Source organism: Entelurus aequoreus, linkage group LG08 (assembly GCF_033978785.1).
Source record: "Entelurus aequoreus isolate RoL-2023_Sb linkage group LG08, RoL_Eaeq_v1.1, whole genome shotgun sequence".
Lineage (NCBI taxonomy): Eukaryota > Metazoa > Chordata > Actinopteri > Syngnathiformes > Syngnathidae > Entelurus > Entelurus aequoreus.
Genome location: NC_084738.1, coordinates 32,586,736 through 32,614,519, shown reverse-complemented (window position 1 = coordinate 32,614,519; position 27,784 = coordinate 32,586,736). Strand labels below are relative to the sequence as shown.

General features: G+C 39.5%; 2 protein-coding genes across 4 annotated transcripts; one reads left to right on the top strand and one right to left on the bottom strand.

The window, feature by feature from the left end:
- The first annotated feature begins 37 nt into the window (after nucleotides 1-37).
- On the top strand, nucleotides 38-10,119 carry LOC133655785 (cytochrome b-245 chaperone 1 homolog). Its single transcript, XM_062056271.1, has 6 exons — nucleotides 38-194; nucleotides 4,429-4,516; nucleotides 4,616-4,657; nucleotides 4,770-4,940; nucleotides 6,588-6,732; nucleotides 8,606-10,119. Exons 2-6 carry the CDS (start codon nucleotides 4,429-4,431, stop codon nucleotides 8,751-8,753), a joined length of 594 nt encoding a protein of 197 aa, XP_061912255.1. The 5' UTR covers nucleotides 38-194; the 3' UTR covers nucleotides 8,754-10,119.
- hexd (hexosaminidase d) lies at nucleotides 4,379-27,783 on the bottom strand. 3 transcript variants are annotated; one of them, XM_062056263.1, is made up of 13 exons: nucleotides 27,494-27,783; nucleotides 27,300-27,415; nucleotides 27,114-27,201; nucleotides 22,479-22,643; nucleotides 22,224-22,407; nucleotides 19,488-19,586; nucleotides 14,230-14,301; nucleotides 13,924-14,122; nucleotides 13,696-13,857; nucleotides 13,500-13,607; nucleotides 11,260-11,349; nucleotides 10,979-11,178; nucleotides 4,379-4,526 (listed from the first exon to the last, which is right to left on the bottom strand). In XM_062056263.1, the coding sequence occupies exons 1-12, from the start codon at nucleotides 27,578-27,580 to the stop codon at nucleotides 11,007-11,009; spliced, it is 1,542 nt and encodes a 513-aa protein (XP_061912247.1). In that variant the 5' UTR covers nucleotides 27,581-27,783; the 3' UTR covers nucleotides 4,379-4,526; nucleotides 10,979-11,006. The 3 variants fall into 3 exon arrangements, with proteins under 3 accessions (XP_061912247.1, XP_061912246.1, XP_061912248.1); XM_062056262.1 differs by lacking the exon at nucleotides 4,379-4,526 and having other exon boundaries at nucleotides 10,669-11,178; XM_062056264.1 differs by lacking the exons at nucleotides 4,379-4,526; nucleotides 19,488-19,586 and having other exon boundaries at nucleotides 10,676-11,178.
- Nucleotide 27,784: the final 1 nt, after the last annotated feature.

Genomic DNA, 27,784 nt, shown 5'->3' with positions numbered 1-27,784 from the left:
GAACTTTTATTTTGAATCCGACCGGAACTGACTCCTTTCAATCAGACAACACACATCCAGGAAGGAAGTATTACCCATTCAGGACATTTACACGAGTTGAAGTTCCTCATAAAAGCACCAAGTGTGTTATCCTCAACCGTCTCTTTTGTTTGAAGTGTTTACTGGAACACTTTACGCACGTCGATTAATTTAAGGTAAGGAGTTTGTTATTATTTAATTCTAGGGGCGCGTGAGTTATTCTAACCCTACCTGTTCGACTTCCTGCTACAATGTTTATTTTCAGTTCTTTAAATGGTTACATGAGAATGAAAAGCACAGTGGCTAAGGCCACGTTTGCTCTGGAGATGTAATTAAACAATAACTTAACTTTGTCACTAGATACCAATTTAGAATAAACATAATGGAAAATTTGGGATTTAAAGGGAATCTCTTCAGCATCATCATATTTTCCCCTACATGTAATTCTATGGATCCAACAGAGATATATAGCTCATCATTGATATTAAAAACTAACGTAGAAACACCATTAAATTATGACTTTTATTTCGTATCAATATAGTAGATCCCTGCTGGTCAAGGGGGTCACAGTCCAAGACACCTCATGAATGGTGATTAATGGTTGCATTTATATAAAATATTACACCAGGAGTCTTCAACGTGTTCTGGAGTGGGGACCGGAGTTGCGTGTTATAGAAAATATATGATATAAATTTGGCTGACGGTAGAGCTTTTAATGCTATCGTAATATCGCGATCATGCATGGGGTTGACACATTCTATCTGCATCAAGCATATTTGACCGCGACAAGCGAACAAACCCTCCTCAACGCACTGTAGCATTCTTGCTCGCGGCTAATATCCCTCCACAGGGAAAAATCAATTCTAAGCCAACGATCCTCGCCTCCATGGCTGCAAATAAACTATGTCTCTTGCAAGTATCATTATCACTAGAAGAGGGGGAGGAACAGCTAAAGATGCTACACTACACACCGTAGAGCTCTTGAATGTAAACAAAGCTGAGCGAATGCATACATATGTTGACAGTAATAATACCAAGTATAAAATCAGTGTATGGTCAATACTACATCCATCCATCCATTTTCTACCGCTTATTCCCTTCGGGGTCGCGGGGGGCGCTGGAGCCTATCTCAGCTACAACCGGGCGGAAGGCGGGGTACACCCTGGACAAGTTGCCACCTCATCGCAGGGCCAACACAGACATACAGACAACATTCACACTCACATTCACACATTAGGGACCATTTAGTGTTGCCAATCAACCTATCCCCAGGTGCATGTCTTTGGAGGTGGGAGGAAGCCGGAGTACCCGGAGGGAACCCACGCAGTCACGGGGAGAACATGCAAACTCCACACAGAAAGATCCAGAGCCCGGGATTGAACTCACGACTACTCAGGACCTTCGTATTGTGAGGCAGACGCACTAACCCCTCTTCCACCGTGCTGCCCATTACATATCGATTGATATTTTTTATTGTCTCTAAATCTTTTGTTGTTTTTATTATTGTTTACTAACTCAAGAAATAAGTCTCTGGACACAAATGGGCTTTAACGGCAAACATCTAAGGATTTAAATCAGAGCCAATAGTAGGTAATCATTTTATTACTCAATTGGTATTTTTACACCACCCTCCTGTGTTTTTGTCAGATTATAATTGTGATCAAAAATTAAATAATTCAATTATGTTGAAAATATGAGGTATCAGCATTGGTATGACCAATACTGCCCTTGTAACTAGTTGGTATTGGATCGGTATCCAAATTTGTAATATCGCCCAAAACTAATATAAAGTATGCAAACAACAGAAGAATAAGTGCTTAGAGCCTTTTAACAGAAAGCAACCAGCTATTAAGTTAACAGTAAATTAACAAGTAGATTAATATTAGTTTTGAGAAAATAATACAACTGGAAATGACGTAATATTTTACTGCATTAGTCGGCAGCCAATTTAGGAGCCTTTGTAACCTGTTTTGAAATGGTTCTATTATCATTTACACACCAAATAATATATCGTGATATACATCGTAATCGCAAGAGGGTGCAATATGTATCGCAATATAGATTGTAGGGCATAATACCCATCCCTGGCGGGGACCCTCTACTGTACTATTTTGTACAACATTATGTTAGTTATGGTTCTAAAGGTGCCTTGTTAACCTAGGACAGGGATTCTCAAACTGTGGTACGTGTACCACTAGTGGTAGGCGGACCCCATCAAATGGTACGCCGAAGAATCACTTGATTAAAGTACAGTGTTTTATTTTACTATATTCAAACATAGTGTTACTGTATAAACTGTGTGTAATGTTAGAGTGGCCAGAAATATTTAATCCATCCATCCATTTTCTTCCGCTTATCCGAGGTCGGGTCGCGGGGGCAGCAGCTTAAGCAGCTTAAGCCTAGACTTTCCTCTCCCCAGCCACTTCGTCCAGCTTTTCCCGGGGGATCCCGAGGCGTTCCCAGGCCAGCCGGGAGACATAGTCTTCCCAACGTGTCCTGGGTCTTCCCCGTGGCCTCCTACCGGTCGGACGTGCCCTAAACACCTCCCTAGGGAGGCGTTCGGGTGGCATCCTGACCAGATGCCCGAACCACCTCATCTGGCTCCTCTCAATGTGGAGGAGCAGCGACTTTACTTTGAGCTCCTCCCGAATGGCAGAGCTTCTCATCCTATCTCTAAGGGAGAGCCCCGCCACCCGGCGGAGGAAACTCATTTCGGCCGCTTGTACCCGTGATCTTGTCCTTTCGGTCATAACCCAAAGCTCATGACCATAGGTGAGGATGGGAACGTAGATCTACCGGTAAATTGAGAGCTTTTGCCTTCCGGCTCAGCTCCTTCTTCACCACAACGGATCGATACAGCGTCCGCATTACTGAAGACGCCGCACCGATCTCACGATCCACTCTTCCCTCACTCGTGAACAAAATTCCGAGGTACTTGAACTCCTCCACTTGGGGCAGGGTCTCCTCCCCAACCCGGAGATGGCACTCCACCCTTTTCCGGACGAGAACCATGGACTCGGACTTGTAGGTGCTGATTCTCATCCCATTCGCTTCACACTCGGCTGCGAACCAATACAGTGAGAGCTGAAGATCCTGACCAGATGAAGCCATCAGGACCACATCATCTGCAAAAAGCAGAGACCTAATCCTGCAGCCACCAAAGCGGATCCCCTCAACGCCCTGACTGCGCCTAGAAATTCTGTCCATAAAAGTTATGAACAGAATCGGTGACAAAGGGCAGCCTTGGCGGAGTCCAACCCTCACTGGAAACGTGTCCGACTTACTGCCGGCAATGCGGACCAAGCTCTGACACTGATCGTACAGGGAGCGGACTGCCACAATCAGACAGTCCGGTACCCCATACTCTCTGAGCACTCCCCACAGGACTTCTCGAGGAACACGGTTGAATGCCTTCTCCAAGTCCACAAAGCACATGTAGACTGATTGGGCAAACTCTCATGCACCCTCAAGGACCCTGCCGAGAGTATAGAGCTGGTCCACAGTTCCACGACCAGAACAAAAACCCCACTGTTCCTCCTGAATCCGAGGTTCGACTATCTCTGCCTTGTTTTCAATTAATACTTAGGCCTACCATGCTACTGTATTTTAATGTTGTTCAATATTGTTGTACTTGGAGGTTTTTTTTTCTGAGGTGGTACTTGGTGAAAAAAGTTTGAGAACCACTGATCTAGGGTTTCTGGGGTAGAGGGTAGGCCTGTCTCTTTACTGCTTGTTCTTTTTTTTCTGCATTACACAAAAATAAATGTTTCAGATCTAAACACTAAAGCATAACTACAGTAGCTTCTAGCTGAGGATGGGCTCTCGGCCCATCGCCGGTAACCATTGTGAGCGTTGTGATTGGCACAACAGCAATAGGGGCGGGTCCTCCTTGTTCTAGGGATAGGCAATTTAACCTGTTTGAAAGAGCTGCTGTGTGTTGTCGAATGTGTCCATTGCTGATGGAAAGACGTCTTTTACCTCCATTTATCAATGTTGAATCAATATCAATGTGTGGGAAAATATATAAAAGAAAGGGAATATAAAAACAATTTTGAAAAAAAGTTTAATCAACCAAATATTTAACGCTTACTGTATGTAACAGTTATTTAACACATTTTGATCTCAATTTTACACATGAAACAATTAGAAGCATACACTGTGCAAAATTGTACTTAAAAACAGTGCTGTTACACAACATCATGTCTTGTCAAAGCATCTTCCTGCTACAAAATGTTGAGTCAATTGACTGCTGATAGCGCCGTCAAAACACTTTTTAATTACATTTCATGAAAGAAAACTAAACTAACTAGACTGTTTGCAAATTAAAGCAGAGTAAATCATGCAGAAAAATAGAACTGTATCCAGGTGAGTCTTTAGTTTGGTATACAAATGATTCTGTTCTTGGTTAAGATGGGATACATGGTAGTAGAGGACCAAAGCGCCACAATGCTGCACCTAAAGAGAACCCCTGGCATCCGTTCCTGGTCTCTTTGTGTTGGTAAGTATGTCTGCATGTAAAAAAACAAAACAAGTATTAGACATACAGTATATACACAGCAAACTGACAACCTATTTTATTTTTTTATTTTTTTTACAGGAATGGCATCAATTGGGTTGGCGGCTGCATACTACAGCTCTGGTACACAAACTAAATCTACATAATCTGTTAATGTATTAAATATAACAATTTTGAAACCTTGCTCAAGGCACTAATTTAACTAATTCTCCCATTCGTCATGTTTTCTCCACAGATAGCATCTTGTGGAAGCTTTTCTATGTGACTGGCTGTCTGTTTGTGGCCATGCAGAACATGGAAGAATGGGAAGAGGCCGTGTTTGACAAAGCTAAGAATGTGATCGAACTAAAAACCATAAGTTTGTACACTTTAGTGCTGACGTTGAGGAAAAAGGGACAAGAGAAAGGTAAGTTGTGACAGAGAGACAGGCTTATTTGGTTATCTAAAGTGGAACCCGCTATAGTCGAGCCCGCTCATGTAGCTAACCCGTCTGTGTTGAACAAATCAAGTCCCAGTCTGTGGTGTTATCAATATTACTGAAAAGTGGCCGCTTAAGTCTAGCTGGACATCAAATTTAAGAACCAAAGGGTTCATTTCTCAGATTTTGTTTTTTAAGCTTATGCACTCCTACTGTCAACTTTCTCATTATCTCGCAGCAGCGTGAAACAGCAACTAAAGTACAGTTACACAGCATTTAGATGTGCACACAGTTACTTCCTGTTTCTGTGCAAAATAAAAGCATGACACTGTTCATCCAGATTCACACACAGCAAAGAATCCATTGCATTTTAAATGTTAGCAACTGGAAGAACCATTTGCGCGTGTACACAATCTTCTTGTGATTGTTCGAAAAACATACAGTCGTACCTAAACTTAAAAGTTTAATTGGTTCTGTGACGGAGCTCTTAAAGGGGAACTACACTTTTTTTTTTAATCGTTCACAATCATGAAAGACATGTACGAGATTTTTTATTTTTTTTGCATTCTAAATATTAAATAAATATGATCATTGCTTACAATGGAGCCTATGGGATATATTATAATAACATGTAACATTTATGTATTTTGATCATTTGCATTAATGATCAATGCAAATGGAGGAAAATTATTTTATTTATTTATTTATTTACACAGCATTTAGATGTGCACACAGTTACTTCCTGTTTCTGTGCAAAATAAAAGCATGACACTGTTCATCCAGATTCACACACAGCAAAGAATCCATTGCATTTTAAATGTTAGCAACTGGAAGAACCATTTGCTCGTGTACACAATCTTCTTGTCATTGTTCGAAAAACATACAGTCGTACCTAAACTTAAAAGTTTAATTGGTTCTGTGACGGAGCTCTTAAAGGGGAACTGCACTTTTTTTTTTAATCGTTCACAATCATGAAAGACATGTACGAGATTTTAATTTTTTTGCATTCTAAATATTAAATAAATATGATCATTGCTTACAATGGAGCCTATGGGATGTATTATAATAACATGTAACATTTATGTATTTTGATTATTTGCATTAATGATCAATGCAAATGGAGGAAAATTATTTTATTTATTTATTTATTTATTTAATTGACAAGGACAGTACAATTAAACATTGCTACCCATAGGTAAACGATGTCAAAGTACATAAGACTTCTAGCCACAGGCTAATTTGCAACCCTCGTCCCAGGTTAGGCTTTTAAAAAAAGTTGATAAAAGTGAAAATAAGTACAAATAAAAATAAATGAGAAATAATTGGCCCCATTTGTCCATACTCCATCCAGTTCGAGTGCTCACACTTCTGATTTTCCTTAAGCCACTCTTTCAGCCTTAAGCCGCTTTTTCATGATGTCAACAAGCTGCTGTAGGTTAAAAAAAATTATTCATTATGTTTCTGGCCAGTGTCACAAAAAATGTTCAAGCAATTGTCAGTTTTTATTTCAACAACTGCCTATGTCAACATCAGCCAGCCAGTCGCAGGAGCGTTGAGCTAAGCGGGTTCCACTGTATTCGGAAGTGCAAAAATACAAATCTAATTTCTATTTATAATTTTTTCCCCACTATTAAGTGGTGTTGGACTTGAGACATCTGCATGACGTATGCATCCAAGAAGAAAGGGTCCGTTATTTGGGGAAAGGCTACCTTTTGATGTTACGTCTGGCTACAGGTTTTTCCTACCCCTTGACTCAGAGTGCCACACTTGGAGGGCGCAGGTAAATATCAACTTCTAACAGCCCACCAGATACACTGGAACCTTTTATAGTGAAATGACATCTTATGAAGTTGTACAATTCGTAACATTTACACAATTTTGGGTAAGAGTACAAATACAAGTTCAACATATCACGACCACAGCAAACAGAAGTTGTGTGAAATAATCTGTTTTCTCGTTCTGGCCTTACCGTTATAGTATTGTATTTTTTTTTGGTTTGTTCAGATACGTATAATATGTTACATAAGAAATATCATGTAGTTTCACTTGCTCAATTCAACATTTATTTATCACTGATAATTCATTCACAGTATTCATCTGTCACATGTTGACACAATATTTTGTTTGCTTACATTCTGTCATTCCATTTTAGATTTTTTCCGGTGTAAAGGAAACAAGTAAGGTTAAAATAAAATAAAAATATCTATAAAAAAACAAGTAAATAAAAAACAATAAATAGCTTGTGTAGTGTTAAGAAAAAGGCAGAAATATTTTTTTTTAAATAGGGATGAAAATAGGAATAAATAATTAATTCTAAATAGAAAATACACTGGAATGAATGTGAACCACTGTGGCCACCATGTGGTCCTTAATAGTAATAGTAACCCATCCATCCATCTATTTTCTACCGCTTGTCCCTTTTGGAGTCGCTGGAGCCTATCTCAGCTGCATTTGGGCGGTAGGCGGGGTACACCCTGGACAAGTCGCCACCTCATCACAGGGCCAACACAGATAGACAGACAACATTCACATTCACACACTGGGGACCATTTTAGTGTTACCAATCAACCTATCCCCTGGTGCATGTCTTTGGAAGTGGGAGGAAGCCGGAGTACCCAGAGAGAACCCATGCAGTCACAGGGAGAACATGCAAACTCCACACAGATAGATCCCGAGCGCAGGATTGAACCCAGGACCTTCGTAATGTGAGGCAGATGCACTACCCCTGTTCCACCGTGCTGCCCAGTAATAGTAACAATGGTTCTTAATTATATAGATAATATATTTCATAGTTATTTTTTACACCTATATGAAATTTGGATTGCGTGTTGCGTGAGTGGATTATTTGGGTAAAATGGGTTTTGAAATACAGTACAGTACATTACTTTAGTGAAGTGAATTATATTTATATGGTGCTTTTCTCTAGAGACTCAAAGCCCTTTACGTAGTGAAACCCATTGTCTACAAATTTTAAGCTACATTTAAGCCAGTGTGGATGGCACTGGTAGCAGGTGGGTAGTCTTGCTCAAGGACACAACGGCAGTGAGTAGGATGGCGGAAGCGGGGATCGAACATGGAACCCTCTCGTTGCTGGCATGGCCGCTCTACCAACTGCTCTACCAACCGCCTTTAAAATTCAGGAAATTGATTAATAAAGCAAACAGACACTTCTGTGGAAATTATTCCAAAAGGTGAAGTATATATTGATTTTTTTTAATATTGTACACACTTTTGATACACTCATTATGGGCACCACTAGGCTATGTAGTTTGTTTTAAAAAATAACATTGTTCCTTTTCTTGAGAAGTGGCAATTTTAGGGGTTTATTGATACACAAATGTTACATTACTTAACATAGAATAAATCAGATTAACATATTACACCAAATAGTTTTTGTAATACATATTTAAAATTTTAGGGACTTTGTGCACGCTCTGTAAGAAAAAAAATAGAAGTTGATTTTATTCAAAGTCAAAGTTTAATTATAAAGCCTTTAATCACAAATGCCTCAAATGGCTGATTGTCCTTAGAGGTTGTACTGTGTATACATTTTTTGTAATAAGTTATGCATAGTTAATTATTTTTAAGTTGCATAAAAGTGAAATATGAATCATCTGATTACTGCATTTTTCCTTCTTTCCATTACTTGTCAGCGATGTGGAGGCACTCGCTGCACTGCTGAAGCGCTTCTTGGGGCTGGAGGAACGGCGACAGCAGGATGGCAAGGCAGAGTACGCAGAGGCGGATGCTGACTCTTTGGGTAACAGTAGTGATTCAGACGAAGAAAAAGAAAAACCTTGACCTTAAACGGGGTATAAAGTGAAAAAACTTTAATTTGGAAAGGACGGATTTTGGGACGTTACCACTGTGCAGACGTAACATTGGGTGAGGTTATTATGATGCCTTTATTGCATGGTATGATTACCTTTATACTTTAAATACAAACATGTGGTTTTTTTTTTTTACAATTTGCCTTATTTAAAAAAGTATTTGTTTGTAGGTATGTTGGGCTTTTCTATCTAATTTACTAAACACTGCAGATTACAGATGAACTGTTTCTTCCTACTGAACCCTAACCGGTATTTATTGTGTACTTTAACAGAAAGAGCTATTCCCACAATTTACTAAACCTCACAGTTGTTTTTTGTTTACACACACCCAGCTTTCAATAAGGATAAATGCATGCACAAACTGTAGTTAAGAGTACATTACTATATGTGTGAATTCCCTCTGCCTGTTACTTCTCTGCTTGTTAACCAAATACATATACCAGGGCTATTCAACTAAATTGTTTTGAGGGCTACATTTTTAGAAAGCTAAGGACTTTTCCCTTCACTATTAATCTTATTTTGTTAATTTCTGAGAACCAGCGTCCTTTAGAGGGGACATTCGATTTTGGTCTATTTTTTCAGGGTTACAAATTATTGTTGTAAAAATAGCCTCGTCTGTAGAACAGTAGTGCTCTCCTGTTTTTAAGGACCTACTGCAAAATACCCTTTTGACCTAAGGCCCCAACTTTTTCAGTACAAATCGACTCAGGGACCACTTACTGTTAATATTAACACACAATTAGTAATTTAACTCTTGGATTTAATCATATTCATTAATCATATGTAACGTTCTTACAGTTTAACAGGTCTAAACCTTGTTAAATGATATAAAACCAAAGTGTTATTCACAAAGATCATGTTATTTATTTATCCATAAACCACCACATACAACAACATGTTGAACAAGGGATCAGGTTGATAAATACTAATCGAATATACTGTAAAAGAAGGAACTCTTAATATTTTTTATGAAAATACATTTGCATATGCAGCGCTGAAATAAATAAATTCAAACTGAATCAATAAATAACAGTTATGTATCGGTCAAGAGACTGATGCATTATGCGTGAAGTGGTGAAAAAGTGTATAAAAACGCTGCGGCCCAAACAGACTACAGATGAGAAGCAAGTCATACATACATACTGTAACTGTACATATAGGTATATGTGTATCTTTTCTCAGTTTTTTTAATTTACACACATCGGCCGCCAGATGCATTTTTTTCTATCAATGTGGCCCCGTAGTCAAAATAATATACCAGGTCTTTCTCATACCATGATTATTTCATATACTTATAAAAGGAATACAGTCATTTATTAAAGTGAACATAACACAGGTCTCATTTGCTCTTTTTCCACCAAATGTCTTTTCATGTTTTTCTCGCTCGTTTCGGGTCCTAAATTGCTGTGAAAGTGTACCAACTTGTCGGAATACCTACTCAGACCTCTTCTGGTCAGGTGAGATGCATGATTTATGTTCAACAATAAACTTAAAGGAAGCAGGTAAGCGAGGAAACAGCAGACCACGCGATGATGTAAACATTGGGATACACGGAAGTGATCACGTCGCCACTATAAATAATTTGTCTGTGTTAGCGCTTATAATAACAATGTCACTAATACTTGGTTAATATTCAAGTCACGAAATGTAAACGGAGAACTGTTGCCGTTTTTTTTAATGGTTATTTATTGGATTTTATGGGCGAAATAGTGGAGCTCCTATAAGCTGACTTTTATTTACGTTTATTTAATATTTAGAATGCATTAAAAGAAAATCCATCCGTCGTCATGTCTTTCATAATGATTGTGAACGATAGGCAAAATTCCAAAAAAGTGCAGTTCCCCTGGAATCTCAAACAATTTAATTCCACTTCTGGTCAATTCAATTCAATATCCTGTGAAGTGAAGCCAAGTAAATTTTTTAAATTCATCCAATGTATTAGAATTGCAAATTTGGAATTTTGTACAAGCCTGCTGTATCTATATTTTTGTTTAAGAAAATATTGGTAAATTGTTGAATTACTGAATTAGGCCTTTGTTAGAACATACATACATACACACGCAAGTAAATTATTGTCAATTAAAAATCATTGTCATTTATTTTTTTGAAACCATATACATGTTACGTACTCCACAATCCAAGCATGGTTTTCTTGTGTCTTAACATTTAAAATGCAAATGGCGCAGTCCAGTATACCCCCGTGCCCCCTCCAGCAGTGATGATTCTATGGGCCTGTCTCCAGTGTAAATGCTGTGATTTCCTCAACAATCCTCTGCAGTGGTACCATTACCGGGCCAACATGCTCTTCTAGCCACTCTTGTGCTGTTGAATCTGGGTAAAGATGACTCATCCGCTCTCTTACTATATCCACCTTCTGTTGCAGCATAGCCAAATACCTTAGGAGACATACATCATCATATTATCAGTCCACATGCGCACATTATACATGGCTCGACTGCAACATGAAAAGTGCTCACCTTGATGCTTGACTGTGAATCTGCATAGCAATAAGAGGATTTACCATTCTCCTTGCTCTGTGGTAGGGACTCAACCATCCGCGTACATACCTGTCATACAGATTCAAGTTTTTATTATACTCATATTTTTATCCAATTACAGTTGGTACATTGTAGAAGTTAAATCAAAGAAATATAAAGCAAAGAGGCACAATGTGAAGACAATAAACTCAAATGATGAAACTGTAGTAACAACTGGTGCAAAGCTTTGTTTTTGAACATCCATCCATCTATCCATTTTCTACCCCTTGTCCCTTTTGTGGTTACGGGGGGTGCTGGAGCCTATCTCAGCTGCATATATTCCTAATTTTATTTTGCCTTTTTGCATTACTATGACATTTATTTTGAAACTTTAACGTGGCCCATCCAATCCTTTAATTTTTTCCATATGTGTCCCTTAGTGAAAAAAAAATTAGATATCGTACACACATTATTTTTTAAATTATAAGATACATAACTTTGCAAAGAACAATTTACAAAAACTGTCCCGTTCAATCTCCATAATATGCTGTAGTCCAGGATTTCCAAGAGTAAGGCTTTATCGTATTTTTTTTTTTACAGTGATTAGTTTCTCTTTATACTCTTTTGGCAAAACGTGCTATGTGTAGGAAGCCTCGTTTTGCTTGAAGTGCATGTAATAAGTCAACTAATTAATGGCAGGGCGCTTCATATGACATATGATATAAAACATATTCCTAGCCTCTTCCTGCTCCGTCACTGATATTAATATAAAGTCGTCAATTAGTTCTGGACAAGACCGCGATAAATGAATTTCTGGCAAAGTAGGAATCATTATCAATAAAATATTTTCATATCTATAGCATAAAACACTGTGTACACCATTCCAAATACAGTTTTCAACAATATGAGAGCCCCCTTGACCTTGAAACTATTTTAATCCAATATAGTACTGCTGCCTGAGGCTGAGCCTATCAACGGCTACAATACTGAGCAGCACGCTGATTGGTTTGGTCTCCTCCACTGGTCAATACTATAGTACTGATATTTTTTGTTTATTTAGCCATTTTTATGCTTGAAAATACTTAATGCTGGACCAAAACAAATTCTAGAATATGCTCTAAGCAAATAAACAAATTTCCCCCAAAAATAGGCGATGTGGTGAAGCGCAACCGTAATGATACATTTCTCCAAACATTATCTTTGCCTCCCGTGGCATACAGTGTTAGTGCTGGGCTACTAATTTGTCGAACATGGATCGAATCAGGAGTTGTGCCACAAACATGTGAAACTATATGTTTACGTTTAGGTAAATTCGTTTTTGCACATAAGCATAAATTATTGCATAATTAATTTCCCATGAATTTTAGTACATACATCCATCAAATTTAATTCAAGTTGGATTTAGCTAGGGATGTTAAAATATTTACTTGGTATGAAAACAAATGTTTTTTTAAATAGTGAAATGGCTTATGTTCGACTTTGAAGGTTTCACTTAATGGCAGAAGTGTGACATTTTCTGGTGCATACTTTTTTTTGGACTGTTCTAATGACTAATGTTTCACATAGTGCATACACTGATAGTTAAGTCTCGCTGTTATGAAGAATTGACATATTTAGCTTTGCAAGTAAAACGTATACCAATATTTAAGTTCATGTCATGACTCATTTTACAGTTATTGACAAGATTTTGAATCATTACATTTTTAAGATTGATTCAAATCACTTTGGATTATGGTGAAAAAATGTTTTGAACATATTTTACAAATTCCATAGAGAAATATGTTTACATTAGTCTATTGCACAGCAGACACTGATCGGGATATGAAAATGCACTGTGAAAATAATAAAACAAAATTTTAAAAATCTTTGATCTTTACACTTGCACAATTCAACTTGTTAAAAAGGAGTAGGAGGAAGCAGAGTGTATCTAACCATACCCTTTCCCTACATCTCTAACTGATAATTTTACATGTTAACACAATCATTAATGTTTATGTTTTGTCATGAAAAAACTTGTTCACTTCGTGTGTTTCAGTGTTATTTTCTAATTGGTAAGGAAAAATAGAAAATGTATAGCAATAGATTGATATCTTATGCAGTGATGAGCTTCTTTGGAGATAAAGGATACCGGTAGAAAAGTAAAAAAATAAAAACAGGGTTTGAAAAAAGGTTTTGTATTGATAGATTGATAAAAAATTCAAAACAGTAAATTAAATATTATTACACTCATCATGACTCACATATTCTTTTCAAAATACACGATGTCATCCGAGCTAAGCAGTGAATCCAGTTCTACAATTGACTCTGCTAAACTCCTTCCCGGGAAGAGGGTAGAATCACCAGATGTGCTAAACATCAATGAAACAAAATGTCCTTAAAGTGAAAAATCATAATTAATATTTCATTAAAAAAAAAAGAAACATTTCAAGGCCTCACCTTTCCATAGACTCTGCCTCCACAGAGGACACCCCCAACATTTTCCTCACTTTGCTTTGAGCCTCAGTACTTAACTGGCCATGGAAAAGTGTTTGGAGACAAGCGGCCAGTGATGGTAGAGCGACAGGCAGGAGCTCACACAGCACAGACATGTGGTCATACCTGAAATTGGGCAAGCACAAATACACATAAGGAAAGGGTTTGTTCAAAACAATGAACAGTATTTACCTTTGCCAGCCTGTAATGGCAATGCCCTTAAGGTTTAAACCAGAGGGGACAGACGCCGCTACCTTCAACCATTGCAGGTGGTTCTCTACATGTCTCTGTGTGCTCGGTACATTGGTGTAGACACAGGTGGAGCCTTTAAAGGAGCTGGCTGCCCAGACATCTTGCATACCAGCACTGTAGTACTTCTCCAGCAACGACACTATATAATAAACATTATATCCATCTCTGAATCATGACTTTATCATAATGCAATGGAGACCACATGCAGGTCAACATTTTAATTTAGAATGAAATTGCAGCTTGTACCTGTTTTGTTTACATCCAGATTAGGTGTGTAATCCCACAGCATTGGTTGGACTTGTCCTACGATACCACTTGCTGTGTCGTGGAAACAATAGCGACTTGTTCAAACATGACATTGGTAAAACAGACTAAATGTTGACCTTCAACTTGGGTGGTTGGAGGTCAGCTTGACTCAACACAATGTTGCATAACCAGACACGTACGCACCGTCCTAAATATTCTGTTGGGATGTTATCTGGTAATTGATTTAACTGAATGTTCAATACATTTGTGTTTACTGTCTACCTGCAGTTATCCATTCCTCAAATTTCTGTAATATAATGAATAATAAAAATGACAGTGTATAAATTAAATGTAGGTCAATATTATGTATGCACAGTATATACAAACCCTGTTTCCATATCAGTTGGGAAATTGTGTTGGATGTAAATATAAACGGAATACAATGATTTGCAAATCATTTTCAACCCATATTCAGTTGAATATGCTACAAAGACAAGATATTTGATGTTCTAACTGATAAACGTTTTTTTGCAAATAATCATTAACTTTAGAATTTGATGCCAGCAACACGTGACAAAGAAGTTGGGAAATGTGGCAATAAATACTGATAAAGTTGAGGAATTCTCATCAAACACTTATTTGGAACATCCCACAGGTGAACAGGCAAATTGGAAACAGGTGGGTGCCATGATTGGGTATAAAAGTAGATTCCATGAAATGCTCAGTCATTCACAAACAAGGATGGGGCGAGGGTCACCACTTTGTCAACAAATGCGTGAGCAAATTGTTGAACAGTTTAAGAAAAACCTTTCTCAACCAGCTATTGAAAGGAATTTAGGGATTTCACCATCTACAGTCCGTAATATCATCAAAGGGTTCAGAGAATCTGGAGAAATCCATGCATGTAAGCAGCTAAGCCCGTGACCTTCGATCCCTCAGGCTGTACTGCATCAACAAGTGACATCAGTGTGTAAAGGATATCACCACATGGGCTCAGGAACACTTCAGAAACCCACTGTCAGTAACTACAGTTGGTCGCTACATCTGTAAGTGCAAGTTAAAACTCTCCTATGCAAGGCAAAAACCGTTTATCAACAACACCCAGAAACGCCGTGGGCTTCGCCGGGCCTGAGCTCATCTAAGATGGACTGATACAAAGTGGAAAAGTGTTCTGTGGTCTGACGAGTCCACATTTCAAATTGTTTTTGGAAACTGTGGACGTCGTGTCCTCCGGACCAAAGAGGAAAAGAACCATCCGGATTGTTTTAGGCGCAAAGTTGAAAAGCCAGCATCTGTGATGGTATGGGGGTGAATTAGTGCCCAAGACATGGGTAACTTACACATCTGTGAAGGCGCCATTAATGCTGAAAGGTACATACAGGTTTTGGAGCAACATATGTTGCCATCCAAGCAACATTACCATGGACGCCCCTGCTTATTTCAGCAAGACAATGCCAAGCCAAGTGTTACATCAACGTGGCTTCATAGTAAAAGAGTGCGGGAACTAGACTGGCCTGCCTGTAGTCCAGACCTGTCTCCCATTGAAAATGTGTGGCGCATTATGAAGCCTAAAATACCACAACGGAGACCCCTGGACTGTTGAACAACTTAAGCTGTACATCAAGCAAGAACGGGAAAGAATTCCACCTGAGAAGCTTCAAAAATGTGTCGTCTCGGTTCCCAAACGTTTACTGAATGTTGTTAAAAGGAAAGGCCATGTAACACAGTGGTGAACATGCCCTTTCCAAACTACTTTGGGACGTGTTGCAGCCATGAAATTCTAAATTAATTATTATTTGCAAAAAAAAAAAAATACGTTTATGAGTCTGAACATCAAATATCTTGTCTTTGTAGGGCATTCAATTGAATATGGGTTGAAAAGGATTTGCAAATCATTGTATTCCGTTTATATTTACATCTAACACAATTTCCCAAGTCATATGGAAATGGGGTTTGTAGGTGGAAAGGCACATTCAGACAATCATTAACACTCACTCACACCTATAGAAAATTTAAAGGTCATATGATTTTTTTTCTACATTTAAAACACTTCCTTGTGGTCTACATTAAATGTAACGGTTCTTTGGTCAAAATTTTGTATAAAATTAGTTTTGCAGACCATCTTCAATCCGATTTCTGACCTTCTTTTAAGGATGTGCCGTTTTGGGTGCAGTCTTATTTACATGCCTCCACTTTGACTGCTTCTTCTCCCCACCAGCCATGTTGTAGTTTTTAGTACTTCCATATGGAGTCTACTGACAGATATAAGTTGAAACTATACGCTACTTTTTTTTTTAGAAAGGGCAACAGCGGAGAATGCATGTGCATGTACGAGCCAGTCTGCCCCACAACAAAAGGATAGAGACAAAATAACTTATTAATTACGTCAAAACATCAAAAAATGGGGAAAATCCCAAACGGCTTGTTTGGAGAAAGTATGAAGGAAAGCAAGATTATTTTATAAATATCTACGTCATGCATTGATTTCAAATTTCCGAGACTTGTTCAGATCCCAAATGCACAAAAACAGGTACGGTCGATACTGTTGTATTTTTGCCTCATCCTTCACTTTAAGCGTGATTGAAGAATGCACTACCACCGACCTGATAAGTCAAAAAGAGAAAAAGCTGATACCAAGTGGTTGTTTGAGCGAACTGCAGCTAGTCCTGGATAGTCACATTTCTTAATGCTTCAGTCATATGCAGGATTCTCATAGGAATGAGGCAAAAATACAACCATACCTACTGTACCAATCGGGAAAAAAAAGTTGGTTTTGCATAATAGGTCCCCTTTAAAGTCTTCAATAACCTAACATGTATATTTTTGGAATGTGGAAGTCGTAGTACCTAAAGCCCACACACGCACAGGGAGACCAACAACATGGAGCATTGAACCCAGATCTTCTGACTGTGTGGCCTAAATGCTAACCACTAGGCTACCACGCAGCCTAGAGGACAAGATAAAGTGTAATGTTGTGAAACCATTGCAATAATGTAATTAAAAAAAATATATATATCGTTCATTCATATGCATCTCAATAAGTTAGGCTATCCTTGAAAAGTATTTATTTCAGTAGTTCAAAAAGTTAAAATATTATTTTTTTATAGATTCACTACACACCGAGTAAAATATTTCAGGAATGTATTTCTTTCTTTCTTAATAATTAAAACGCTTATAGCTTACAGCGCAATAAAAATGTGAACATTCATCAAAAAGTTAAATACTGTAAACTTCTGGTTAAGCGGGGTAGAGCGGCCGTCCAGGAACTTGAAGGTTCCTGGTTTGATTCCAGCTTCCGCCATCTTAGTCACTGCTGTTGTGTCCTTGCACAGGACACTACGCCCACATTGCCCTCTGATTCGCCCACACAGGGAAGCTTCACCGACCGAGAAGCTGGACCTAAACGAAACAGATAGGATCCCAGGGCACTGTACGGTGGCTGGCCTTGGTCTTGCTAGGAGAGGATGGGTCGAATGCAGGGACTACATTTTGTTGTCCATAAGTTGTACATGTGACAATGAAGATATTCATATTTAAATTAACTGCAAGAACATCCTGAGCCTTGAACTGTCTCTGAATTAAACTACTGCAATAAAATAATTTTTGTACCATTATTCAATTCAATGCATATTTATCAGTGCAATAACACTTTCTTACCGATTTTTACCTGTTTTTGTAATTTGGGATCTGCACAAGTACCAATATTTGAAATCAAACCATGGAGGCATGGTGGAGATATCTATAAAACAATCTTGCATTCTTTCATACTTCTGTCAAACGAGACGTTTGGAATTTACCCAATTTGTGACGTTTTTCCAAAGTGTGACGTCAGCGGATAACTCCATATACAGTATGGTAGACATTTACCTGAAGAGCTTTGCGTAAGCCCGCCATTGTAATCAGACGTAAAAGTCAATAAGTTCCTTCTTTTTTGCTATCCTCTTGTGGTGGGGCAGACTGGCTCGCACATGCAAATGCATCCCTCGCTCTTGCCATTTCTAATACAAAGTAGCGTATAGTTCTAACTTACTGATTATCTGTCAGTAGACTCTATATGGAGGCACTAAAAACTTTCACAGGGCAGACGAGAAGAAGATGCAGTTGAAGTCGAGGCACGTAATAAGACCGCCCATAAAACGGCGCGTCCTGAAGAGATGGTCAAAAGCGGCTAGAAGATGGTCTGTAAAATATAATCTGTGCAAAAGTTTGAATAAAGAACCACCATTACATATTTAGACCACAAGGAAGTGTACAACAGAGTCAATGGGAGGTCCTCTTTTCCGCCCATAAAACCCAATAAATAAAAAAAAGACCTTATTTTTAACTATTCTTAATCGATAAAAAAAAAAAAAATCAAAACTATTTAAAAAAAACCCTGTTTAAATCTGTCCTGTCCAGCCAGAGAAATCATATTGTTGATGAAAATGCCCATATTTGCTGTAGAGATTTAATTTAGAAAAGAAAATTGTTGAAGACTGTATTTGACCTCATTACATTATTGGGTAGCTTTTTATTTAACAAAACCAGTTTTATTTTAAGTAATAAACATTTATCAGATCTGTTTATTTTATGGAGGAATGTCATTCTTCATCTAAATAGGAATATATGAACATCCTAATAGTCGGCATCCCAATGACAGCAGACATTGTACAGTAAGTGATGTTTTATTATGTTTGTTGGCTCTTATGAAGTCTGCAGTGAGTAATAATAAGTGATATTGTTGAAAAAAAGCAAACGTGATGATTTTAAAATTAATGCACCGCGTTTTTTTTGTTTTTTTGTTGTTTTGTTGAGTTTTTTGTTCTATGCTTTTTTAACCTGTAAAGCACTTTGGTTCAATTTAAAAGTTGTTGAAAACGTGCTATATAAATAAAGTTGACTTGACTCGACTATGCTTAAAATGAGCAACATACGTAAATATTAAATGTTATTATAAATGTGCCCGTTACTACATATATACTTACATCATGTATATAAAACCTTAATGGAGGTGTTTGGATGTTTTTAAGGGCTTTATAGGCAGAATAGAGCGACCCCCTTAGGCTCCATTGTAAGCAGACTTTTGATCGCATTTATTTAATATTTAGAATGCATAAAAAAAGAAAAACGTGTTCTTCTCTTGCACAAGGATTGTGAATGATAAGCAAAATCCCCCCCAAAAAGTGCAGTTCCCCTTCAACAGATGAACCTGTATTTTCACCAAGAAACCAGACATACAAATTCTAGAAATTTAACAAGTACCAGCGATGTGACCATACTTGCCAACCCTCCCGAATTTTCCAGGAGACTCCCAAATTTCAGTGCCTCTTCCGAAAATCTTCCGGGACAACCATTCTCCCGAATATCCATAGGTTTATCTATAACCCATAAAGTAGGCAGACATGGAGCTATTTCTCAGTGTGCGTTTATTCAAGCCGGCACGTTAATACACTGACACACAACATCCGGATTCCCATCATGCATTGCTTCAAAACTACGGCAAGTAGTAATGTCCAAAATTTCCAGCCGGACAACTATTGGGGGCGTGCCTTAAAGGCACTGCCTTTAGCGTCGTCTCTCACCTGAAAAGGAGACTATTATATATGTCTCCGTTATCCATAGGATTATCTATAACCCATAACACCGTGGCCGAATGGATATAGTGACTCATGAACGGTCAGAGAAGCACAAGGCTGGTCAAAGCCCAGTTTAATGGGCCACCTTGCTAAATGGAGACCCGAGGGTGTAACATCTGCCGAGACAAAGATGGCTATGCTGATGGCTGCAAGAAACATCCCGTTCTCATTTGTGGATGTTTTCAACAAATCCGTGAAGGATATGTTCCCAGATTCAGAGATCTCTCGCCAGTACTCAAATGGCAGAACAAAGGCTACTCAAATAGTGAAAGGTAAGTAGTGTTGTTTTTTTTAAATAAGCAGCAAGTACAGTTAGTAGAACAACTGTGTTTTCATTACTGTGTACTGTACTGTACTATATATATATATATATATATATATATATATATATATATATATATATATATATATATATATATATATATATATATATATATATATATATATATATATATATATATATATATATATATATATATATATATATATATATAAGAAAATATACTCCCCCCCCCTTAACCCCACCCCCCGGCCGAGCCCACCCTGACCACGCCCCCCGTACCCCATCTCCTGAATTCGGAGGTCTCAAAGTGGGCAAGTATGGATGTGACTCTTACAACAACTGATGATTTGATTCTGAATCTTGGGGTAATGATTCGATTTAATTCAATTTTTGATTCAACCAGAATGATTTTTTTTTTAATGAAAACATACTTTTTTGTAAATTATGACTCGATTTAGAATCGGATTAAATAAGAATTGCAATTCAGATGTAAACCAATTACCCACCATTTTCCATTGGATGTTTAGCTAAGCATGTCTACGATTTTGACAAATGCAATACTTACAATGAGATTTAACACTAGAAGTCCCAGCATTTTTCTGTCTACCTAGAAGACCCAGAGAGGGGTCATTTGGCCCGACGCTTTTCCCGAATACACTAATCACTCATTTTGTTATGGTAATGAGGCTGTTAGGGGCAGTTTGTCTAGGTAGACAGAAAAATTATACATGTGGGAAATGCCGAAAGGAGCAATGGCAGTGCCAGGATTGTGAGTGACTGCTCAAATGTATGTCAGTCACGTTTACATGGACATGGTTTTTCATTCTTTGTAAATATGCTTTTTTCTTTGTAAATTTTTTTTTTTAAACTATTTTTGGCACACAAAAATAACAATTGCTTCTGCAACAACCCTCCACACCAAAACTGGGAAAACAGTTGCTTTTTCATTCTTTGTAAATATGTTTTGTTTTGTATTTTTTTTAACAATAAATGTCAGAGTGTTGATCCCTTCATTCTGTTGATCCTTGCAAAAACACACACAACCTACCTCAGAACTAAAGCTTGAGCTGTAAGGTCCCCTCCCCCACACAGGCTCAAGTGGCCCCCTGCCGTGTGCCACTAACAGCCACATTTTCATAACAAAAGGAGTGTCCACAGGGGGGACTAGGGGTCAAATGACCCTCTTGTGTGTTTTCTAGGTAAAAATGTCAATTGACCCTTCTCTGGGACTTCGCGTGTTAATAGGCTTTAAATAAACGGTTACAAAGGCAAAATTATTATTCAACAATTGTAATTGTTGTAAACAGACATGGATGCAAACTAATACAGTATTTTAAATTATATATTAAACAATATATATATTTATTAGTTTTTTACAGTTATAAATTAGAAGCATGTCAAACTTTACCACCCTTGCATTATATATTTTAATTAATGCCATCAAACGATTCATTTTTTAAAATCTGATTAATCACACTTTAGAATTTGGATTAATTAATATTTATCACAGGTTTACTAGCTTCCATAGTTTGAATTAACTTTAAAAAAAGTCCCCGATATTTGGAACCTAATGCAATTTTATTGTCAGACTGTCATACAGGATTTTTTGTAAAATGTTTTACCTGAATGCACGTCATTAATTTGCTCAAAACGGTAATACAACAGTTTTATGTAAAATACCTGCAGGGTTTATTTTCAAGTTACATTTTCTAGTGAACACACCAGTTGGACTCTTCTCACTCATTTTTGTACTGGTGTATGCATTGACCTGATCGTTGACCGTAAAGCAACCCGTACCGCCTTTCAGGTAAACATCCACGATTAAGGGTAAATTGAAGCTTTTTTCCAATCGATTTAATTAATCAATTGTTGCAGCCCTCGTAACCTTATTCAATTGTATGTTATAAACAAGAATTGTCGTGGTATGGTCCTTTTCAAGTTACTGCTCAATATTGATAGATAACTATATTTTCTTATTACTTATTACGTTTTAAAAAGGTGGTCAAAAACACAATTACATATACAATAAATACAACTAACAATTACAACAAACGTATGCCTGAGATTAAAATCCATGTCAAGACTTTCCTACTAACCTCTCAGTGTGTCCTGGCTCATCCCCCTCATCATGTCATCCCACATGATGATGGTTATGTGAGGCCAAGTCTCCTTGATGTACTTTGCCACTGATACAACATGAGTCAAGAAAAGCTGCTCCACTGTGCGTCCAGGTGAAGCCAACCATAACTTTGACATCTCACCTTCACCCAACATGTACACCTTAAGGTAAATGCGAGGGGATGAGAGAATGCCAGCTCAATAAAATAAACTAAACAGTACAGTAACAGTACCTCATCTGCACCTATGTGCAGTGTCTTTACGCCTGGATGGAGCTTGACCACCTGCCTCAGCATCTCTGTCACAAGTTGGCGTCCATCTTCTTTGTGAGGATTCAGTGTGCCCACACAGTTTGACACTTCTCTCAAGCTCTGCATGGCTTGATGTTTGAGCACAAACTGTAAATACAGTAAATAAAAGGAAAGCGCCAGTATTGGATTGATACTAGTGTAATGAGAGTGATATTTTTCAGTTGTCTTCAATGGGCCCCATTCAGCAATACGTTACTAACGTTTCCTCTTATCTTTCTTCCTAAGTGATTTCCTAAGGTACCGACGGGCCCGAAGGGCAGCGGCCGTGGCTGTGGACGAGGCTAAGCAGAGGGTGTGGGAGCAGTTCGGGGAATCCATGGAGAAGGACTATCGGGCGGCACCAAAGCTGTTCTGGAAGACCATACGGCACCTCAGGAGGGGGAAGCAGGGAACAATCCAAGCTGTGTACGGCAAGGATGGGACTTTGCTGACTTCAAGTGAGGAAGTCGTGGGGCGTTGGAAAGAGCACTTTGAGGAACTCCTGAACCCAAATACATCAGACACACCCTCCCTGATAGGAGCAGGGCCTGAGGATGATGGGGGATCGACGTCGATCTCTCGGAGTGAAGTCACTGAGGTAGTTAGACAACTCCACAGTGGCAAAGCTCCGGGGGTTGACGAGATCCGTCCAGAAATGCTGAAGGCTCTGGGTGTTGATGGGCTGTCTTGGTTGATACGCCTTTTCAACATTGCGTGGAAGTCTGGGACAGTGCCGAGGGAGTGGCAGACTGGGGTGGTGGTTCCCCTTTTCAAAAAGGGGGACCAGAGGGTGTGTGCTAATTACAGGGGTATCACACTACTCAGCCTCCCTGGGAAAGTTTACGCCAAGGTACTGGAAAGGAGGGTCCGGCCGATAGTTGAACCTCAGATTCAAGAGGAGCAATGTGGATTCCGTCCTGGTTGTGGAACAACTGACCAACTCTTTACGCTTGCGGGAATCCTGGAGAGGGCCTGGGAGTATGCCTATCCAGTCTACATGTGTTTTGTGGATTTGGAGAAGGCGTATGACCGCGTCCCTCGGGAGATCTTGTGGGAGGTGCTGAGGGAGTACGGAGTGAGGGGAACCCTGCTGAGGGCCATCCAATCTCTGTACAACCAAAGCGAGAGTTGTGTCCGGGTGCTTGGATGTAAGTCAGATCCGTTTCCAGTGGGGGTTGGTCTCCGCCAGGGCTGCGCTCTGTCACCTATCCTGTTTGTGATTTTCATGGACAGGATTTCTAGGCGGAGTCGTGGCCATGGCGGAGAGGGTATACGTCTCGGGGGGCTAAAGGTTGCGTCACTGCTGTTTGCAGATGATGTGGTCCTGATGGCACCTTCGGTTCGTGACCTTCAGCTCTCACTGGATCGGTTCGCAGCCGAGTGTTCAGCGGCTGGAATGAGGATCAGCATCTCCAAATCTGAGGCCATGGTTCTCAGCAGGAAACCGATGGTTTGTACAGTCCGGGTAGGGGACAGGACTCTGTCCCAGGTGGAGGAGTTTAAGTATCTCGGGGTCTTGTTCACGAGTGAGGGAAAGATGGAGAAGGAAATCAGCCGGAGAATTGGAGCAGCTGGGGCAGTATTGCAGTCTCTCTGCTGCACTGTTGTGACGAAACGGGAGCTGAGCCAGAAGGCAAAGCTCTCGGTCTACCGAGCTATCTACATTCCTACTCTCACCTATGGTCATGAAGTGTGGGTAATGACCGAAAGAATAAGATCGCGGATACAAGCGGCCGAAATGAGTTTCCTCAGAAGGGTGGCTGGCATCTCCCTTAGAGATAGGGTGAGAAGTGCAGTCACCCGAGAGAGACTCGGAGTAGAGCCGCTGCTCCTTCGCTTGGAAAGGAGCCAGCTTAGGTGGTTCGGGCATCTCGTGCGGATGCCTCACGAGCGTCTCCCTAGGGAGGTCCTCGTTGCACGTCCCACTGGGAGGAGGCCCCGCGGCAGGCCAGGGACCAGATGGGGGGATTACATCTCCTCTCTGGCCTGGGAACGCTTCGGGATTCCCCAGGAGGAAGTCGCAAATGTTGCTCTGGAGAGGGAAGTCTGGGGGTCTTTGCTGGAGCTGCTGTCCCCGCGACCCGATTCCGGATAAGTGGTTGAAGATGGATGGATGGATGGATGGATGATTTCCTAAGAGGAGTCCATTCAAATTCATGACGTGTTCTTAAACGGCCCAATTGTTCCCACCTGCTGTTCTTAAGTTGCTGAATGCCAAATGGTTAGCGCATGCATGTCTATCATAATTTGCATACAAAGACGCCCTTAATTCCCCAATATGCATATGTAAGGACCCTTAATTCTGTAATTTGCATAGGTAAACGCCCTAATTCCCCATATAAAGGCACAATTCCGGCGGAAAAGCCGAACATCAAACACACGGAGAAAACACAAACAGATTACAGAAGAGAAATTCATATTATCCCGCGGGGGAAATACATAATGTCAAAACGTAAGTTTAAGAAAGGGGGGATTGCTGAGGTAACCTAAAGCGTTCAAATAAATATTTGTTACTTCGGGCAAATAGGTCTACATGTTCGTGAAATATGCGCTCCCTCCCCAGGGCACGATTTGCGGCATCTTGCTGTAGCAGCAAAAGCATTGCCATTGTGTGAGTTGAGTTGCAACAGGGTGTGAGAGGCCTGTTGATCTTTTAAAGAGTCACCAATCACTAAATCAACGCCCCGGGAATTGATGATTGTGTGTGGGTGTGTGGGTGTGCGCACACACGGTATTTTGAAATGTCTATATATTGCTCATTTTGCTATATGTCTGTCTGTCTGTCTGTCTTATCTATATCTATCTATCTATCTATCTATCTATCTATCTATCTATCTATCTATCTATCTATCTATCTATCTATCTATCTATCTATCTATCTATCTATCTATCTATCTATCTATCTATCTATGATATTAATTTAACATTAAACAATAGAAGTAAGGGAACTTGTCACACTTAAGAACAAATAGGCCACCCTAACAGTGCTCTGGAGCACTCGTACATTTTGTTCTTACCTACGAACAAATCCCAGCCAAGAAAACATTGGTGAATACAAAAATCTCCTTAAAAACTTCGTAAGAGGGCCTAAGAACAACATTTTTTCTCAAGAACGGTTGCTAAATGGGACCCAATGTTTGTAACCTGACTCTCGCCAGATCCTTGTAGTTTGCTGAGCTCCACACAAGGATCTGGGACTTCTCAAAAGGAGATGTATTTCAGAAGGCGGGGCCTTGTAAAAAAAAATCATTGTATGTGATTGGATAAACCACTTGTCCGTTATTTTTAATGACATGCTACTTCAACCACTCACATAGAAATCAACACGAGACGCTAATGAGAGCGACGCTGGGGAATCCAAAACAGAACAGCCGACATATTGGATAACGACAGAGCAAAAAGTTCTCTGTTCATCTTTTAAATAATTAATATTCGATAGATTTGACCAAACAGTTGCAATAGCAGAATCAATGTGAGCACATGAGTCCTCGCTGCGTGCCGCCATTGTTGTTTGAATCAAACAGTCACTTCGGTGCTACGTCACATCTACGAAATTCCGCCCGGCGATCCTGATTGGTTCATTATTTTTTGCTATCTTGAAGGAGTTTGCGTTGCCGTCGAGCCCAGATCCTTGTGTGGAGCTCAGCGAACTACAAGGATCTGGCACGAGTCAGGTTACAATTAGAGACGTCCGATAATATCGGACTGCCGATTTCATCGGCCGATAAATGCTTTAAAATGTAATATCGGAAATTATTGGTATCGGTTTCAAAAAGTAAAATTTATGACTTTTTAAAACGCCGCTGTACGGAGTGGTACACGGACGTAGGGAGAAGTACAGAGCGGCAATAATCCTTAAAAGCACTGCCTTTGCGTGCCGGCCCAATCACATAATATTTACGGCTTTTCACACACACAAGTGAATGCAAGGCTAACTTGGTCGACAGCCGTACAGGTCACACTGAGGGTGACCGTATAAACAACTTTAACACTGTTACAAATATGCGCCACACTGTGAACCCACACCAAACAAGAATGACAAACACATTTCGGGAGAACATTTGCACCGTAACACAACATAAACACAACAGAACAAATACACAGAACCCCTTGCAGCACTAACTCTTCCGGGACACTACAATATACACCCCCCGCCCCCCACCTCAACACCGCCCACCTCAACCCCGCCCACCTCAACCTCATCATGCTCTCTCAGGGACAGCATGTCCCAAATTCCAAGCTACTGTTTTGAGGCATGTTAAAAAAAAAAATGCACTTTGTGACTTCAATAATAAATATGGCAGTGCCATGTTGGCATTTTTTTCCATAACTTGAGTTGATTTATTTTGGAAAACCTTGTTACATTGTTTAATGCATCCAGGGGGCATCACAACAAAATTAGGCATAATAATGTGTTAATTCCACGACTGTATATATCGGTATCGTTGATATCGGAATCGGTAATTAAGAGTTGGACAATATCGGAATATCGGATATCGGCAAAAAAGCCATTTTCGGACATCTCTAGTTACAATGTTTGTTGAACACACAGAATTCACGACAAGATGTCTGCCTTACCTCCATATGGCCAAAAGTCTGCACAAGTGGTACAATCTCCATGCCTTTAGATGTTGCTACTTTCTGCAGGGAGAATATGTCATCTTGGCTAAAAAAACACAGCATTGCATAAACAGTGAAATTGACCCGAATTCTACCATACCTAACCCATGTATCAATATCCAGTATCCGTAGGCTGTAGTGTACCTGTACACAGGTTGTGCAGTGGCCTGCAGCACCTTCAACTCTCCCTCATAGGGAAACATGTCCTCATACTCCACAAGGAGGCCATCCGCACCCAGTTGAGAGAAGCACTCTATCATCTGGAACAGCAACAGGGAGAAAGGGTTTATACATGAATGGAGATGTTTAAAGTATTGTTATGTCAGACGAGCTTTTACCTGGTGTAAGTATTCGAGTTTCGGAGGGGCACCTTTTAAATCCAAATGCACCAGTTTCTTTCCTGTGGGCCACGGTGGACTACTCATGTTGTCTTTGTAGTTCGGTCGCAATCAATAACACAACTAAGTGGTTGTGTGTTTCTGTTTATGAATGATAGCTAAGCCTTAAGGGGAACGATAAAGTAGGCTTATTTATTAATTTCAAATGTTGTAAAGATAAAGAACGACGCACCTTGACAGTGGACATTTCCGCGGAGCATATCCGCAAACATCGTAACGTGCCTTCCTATT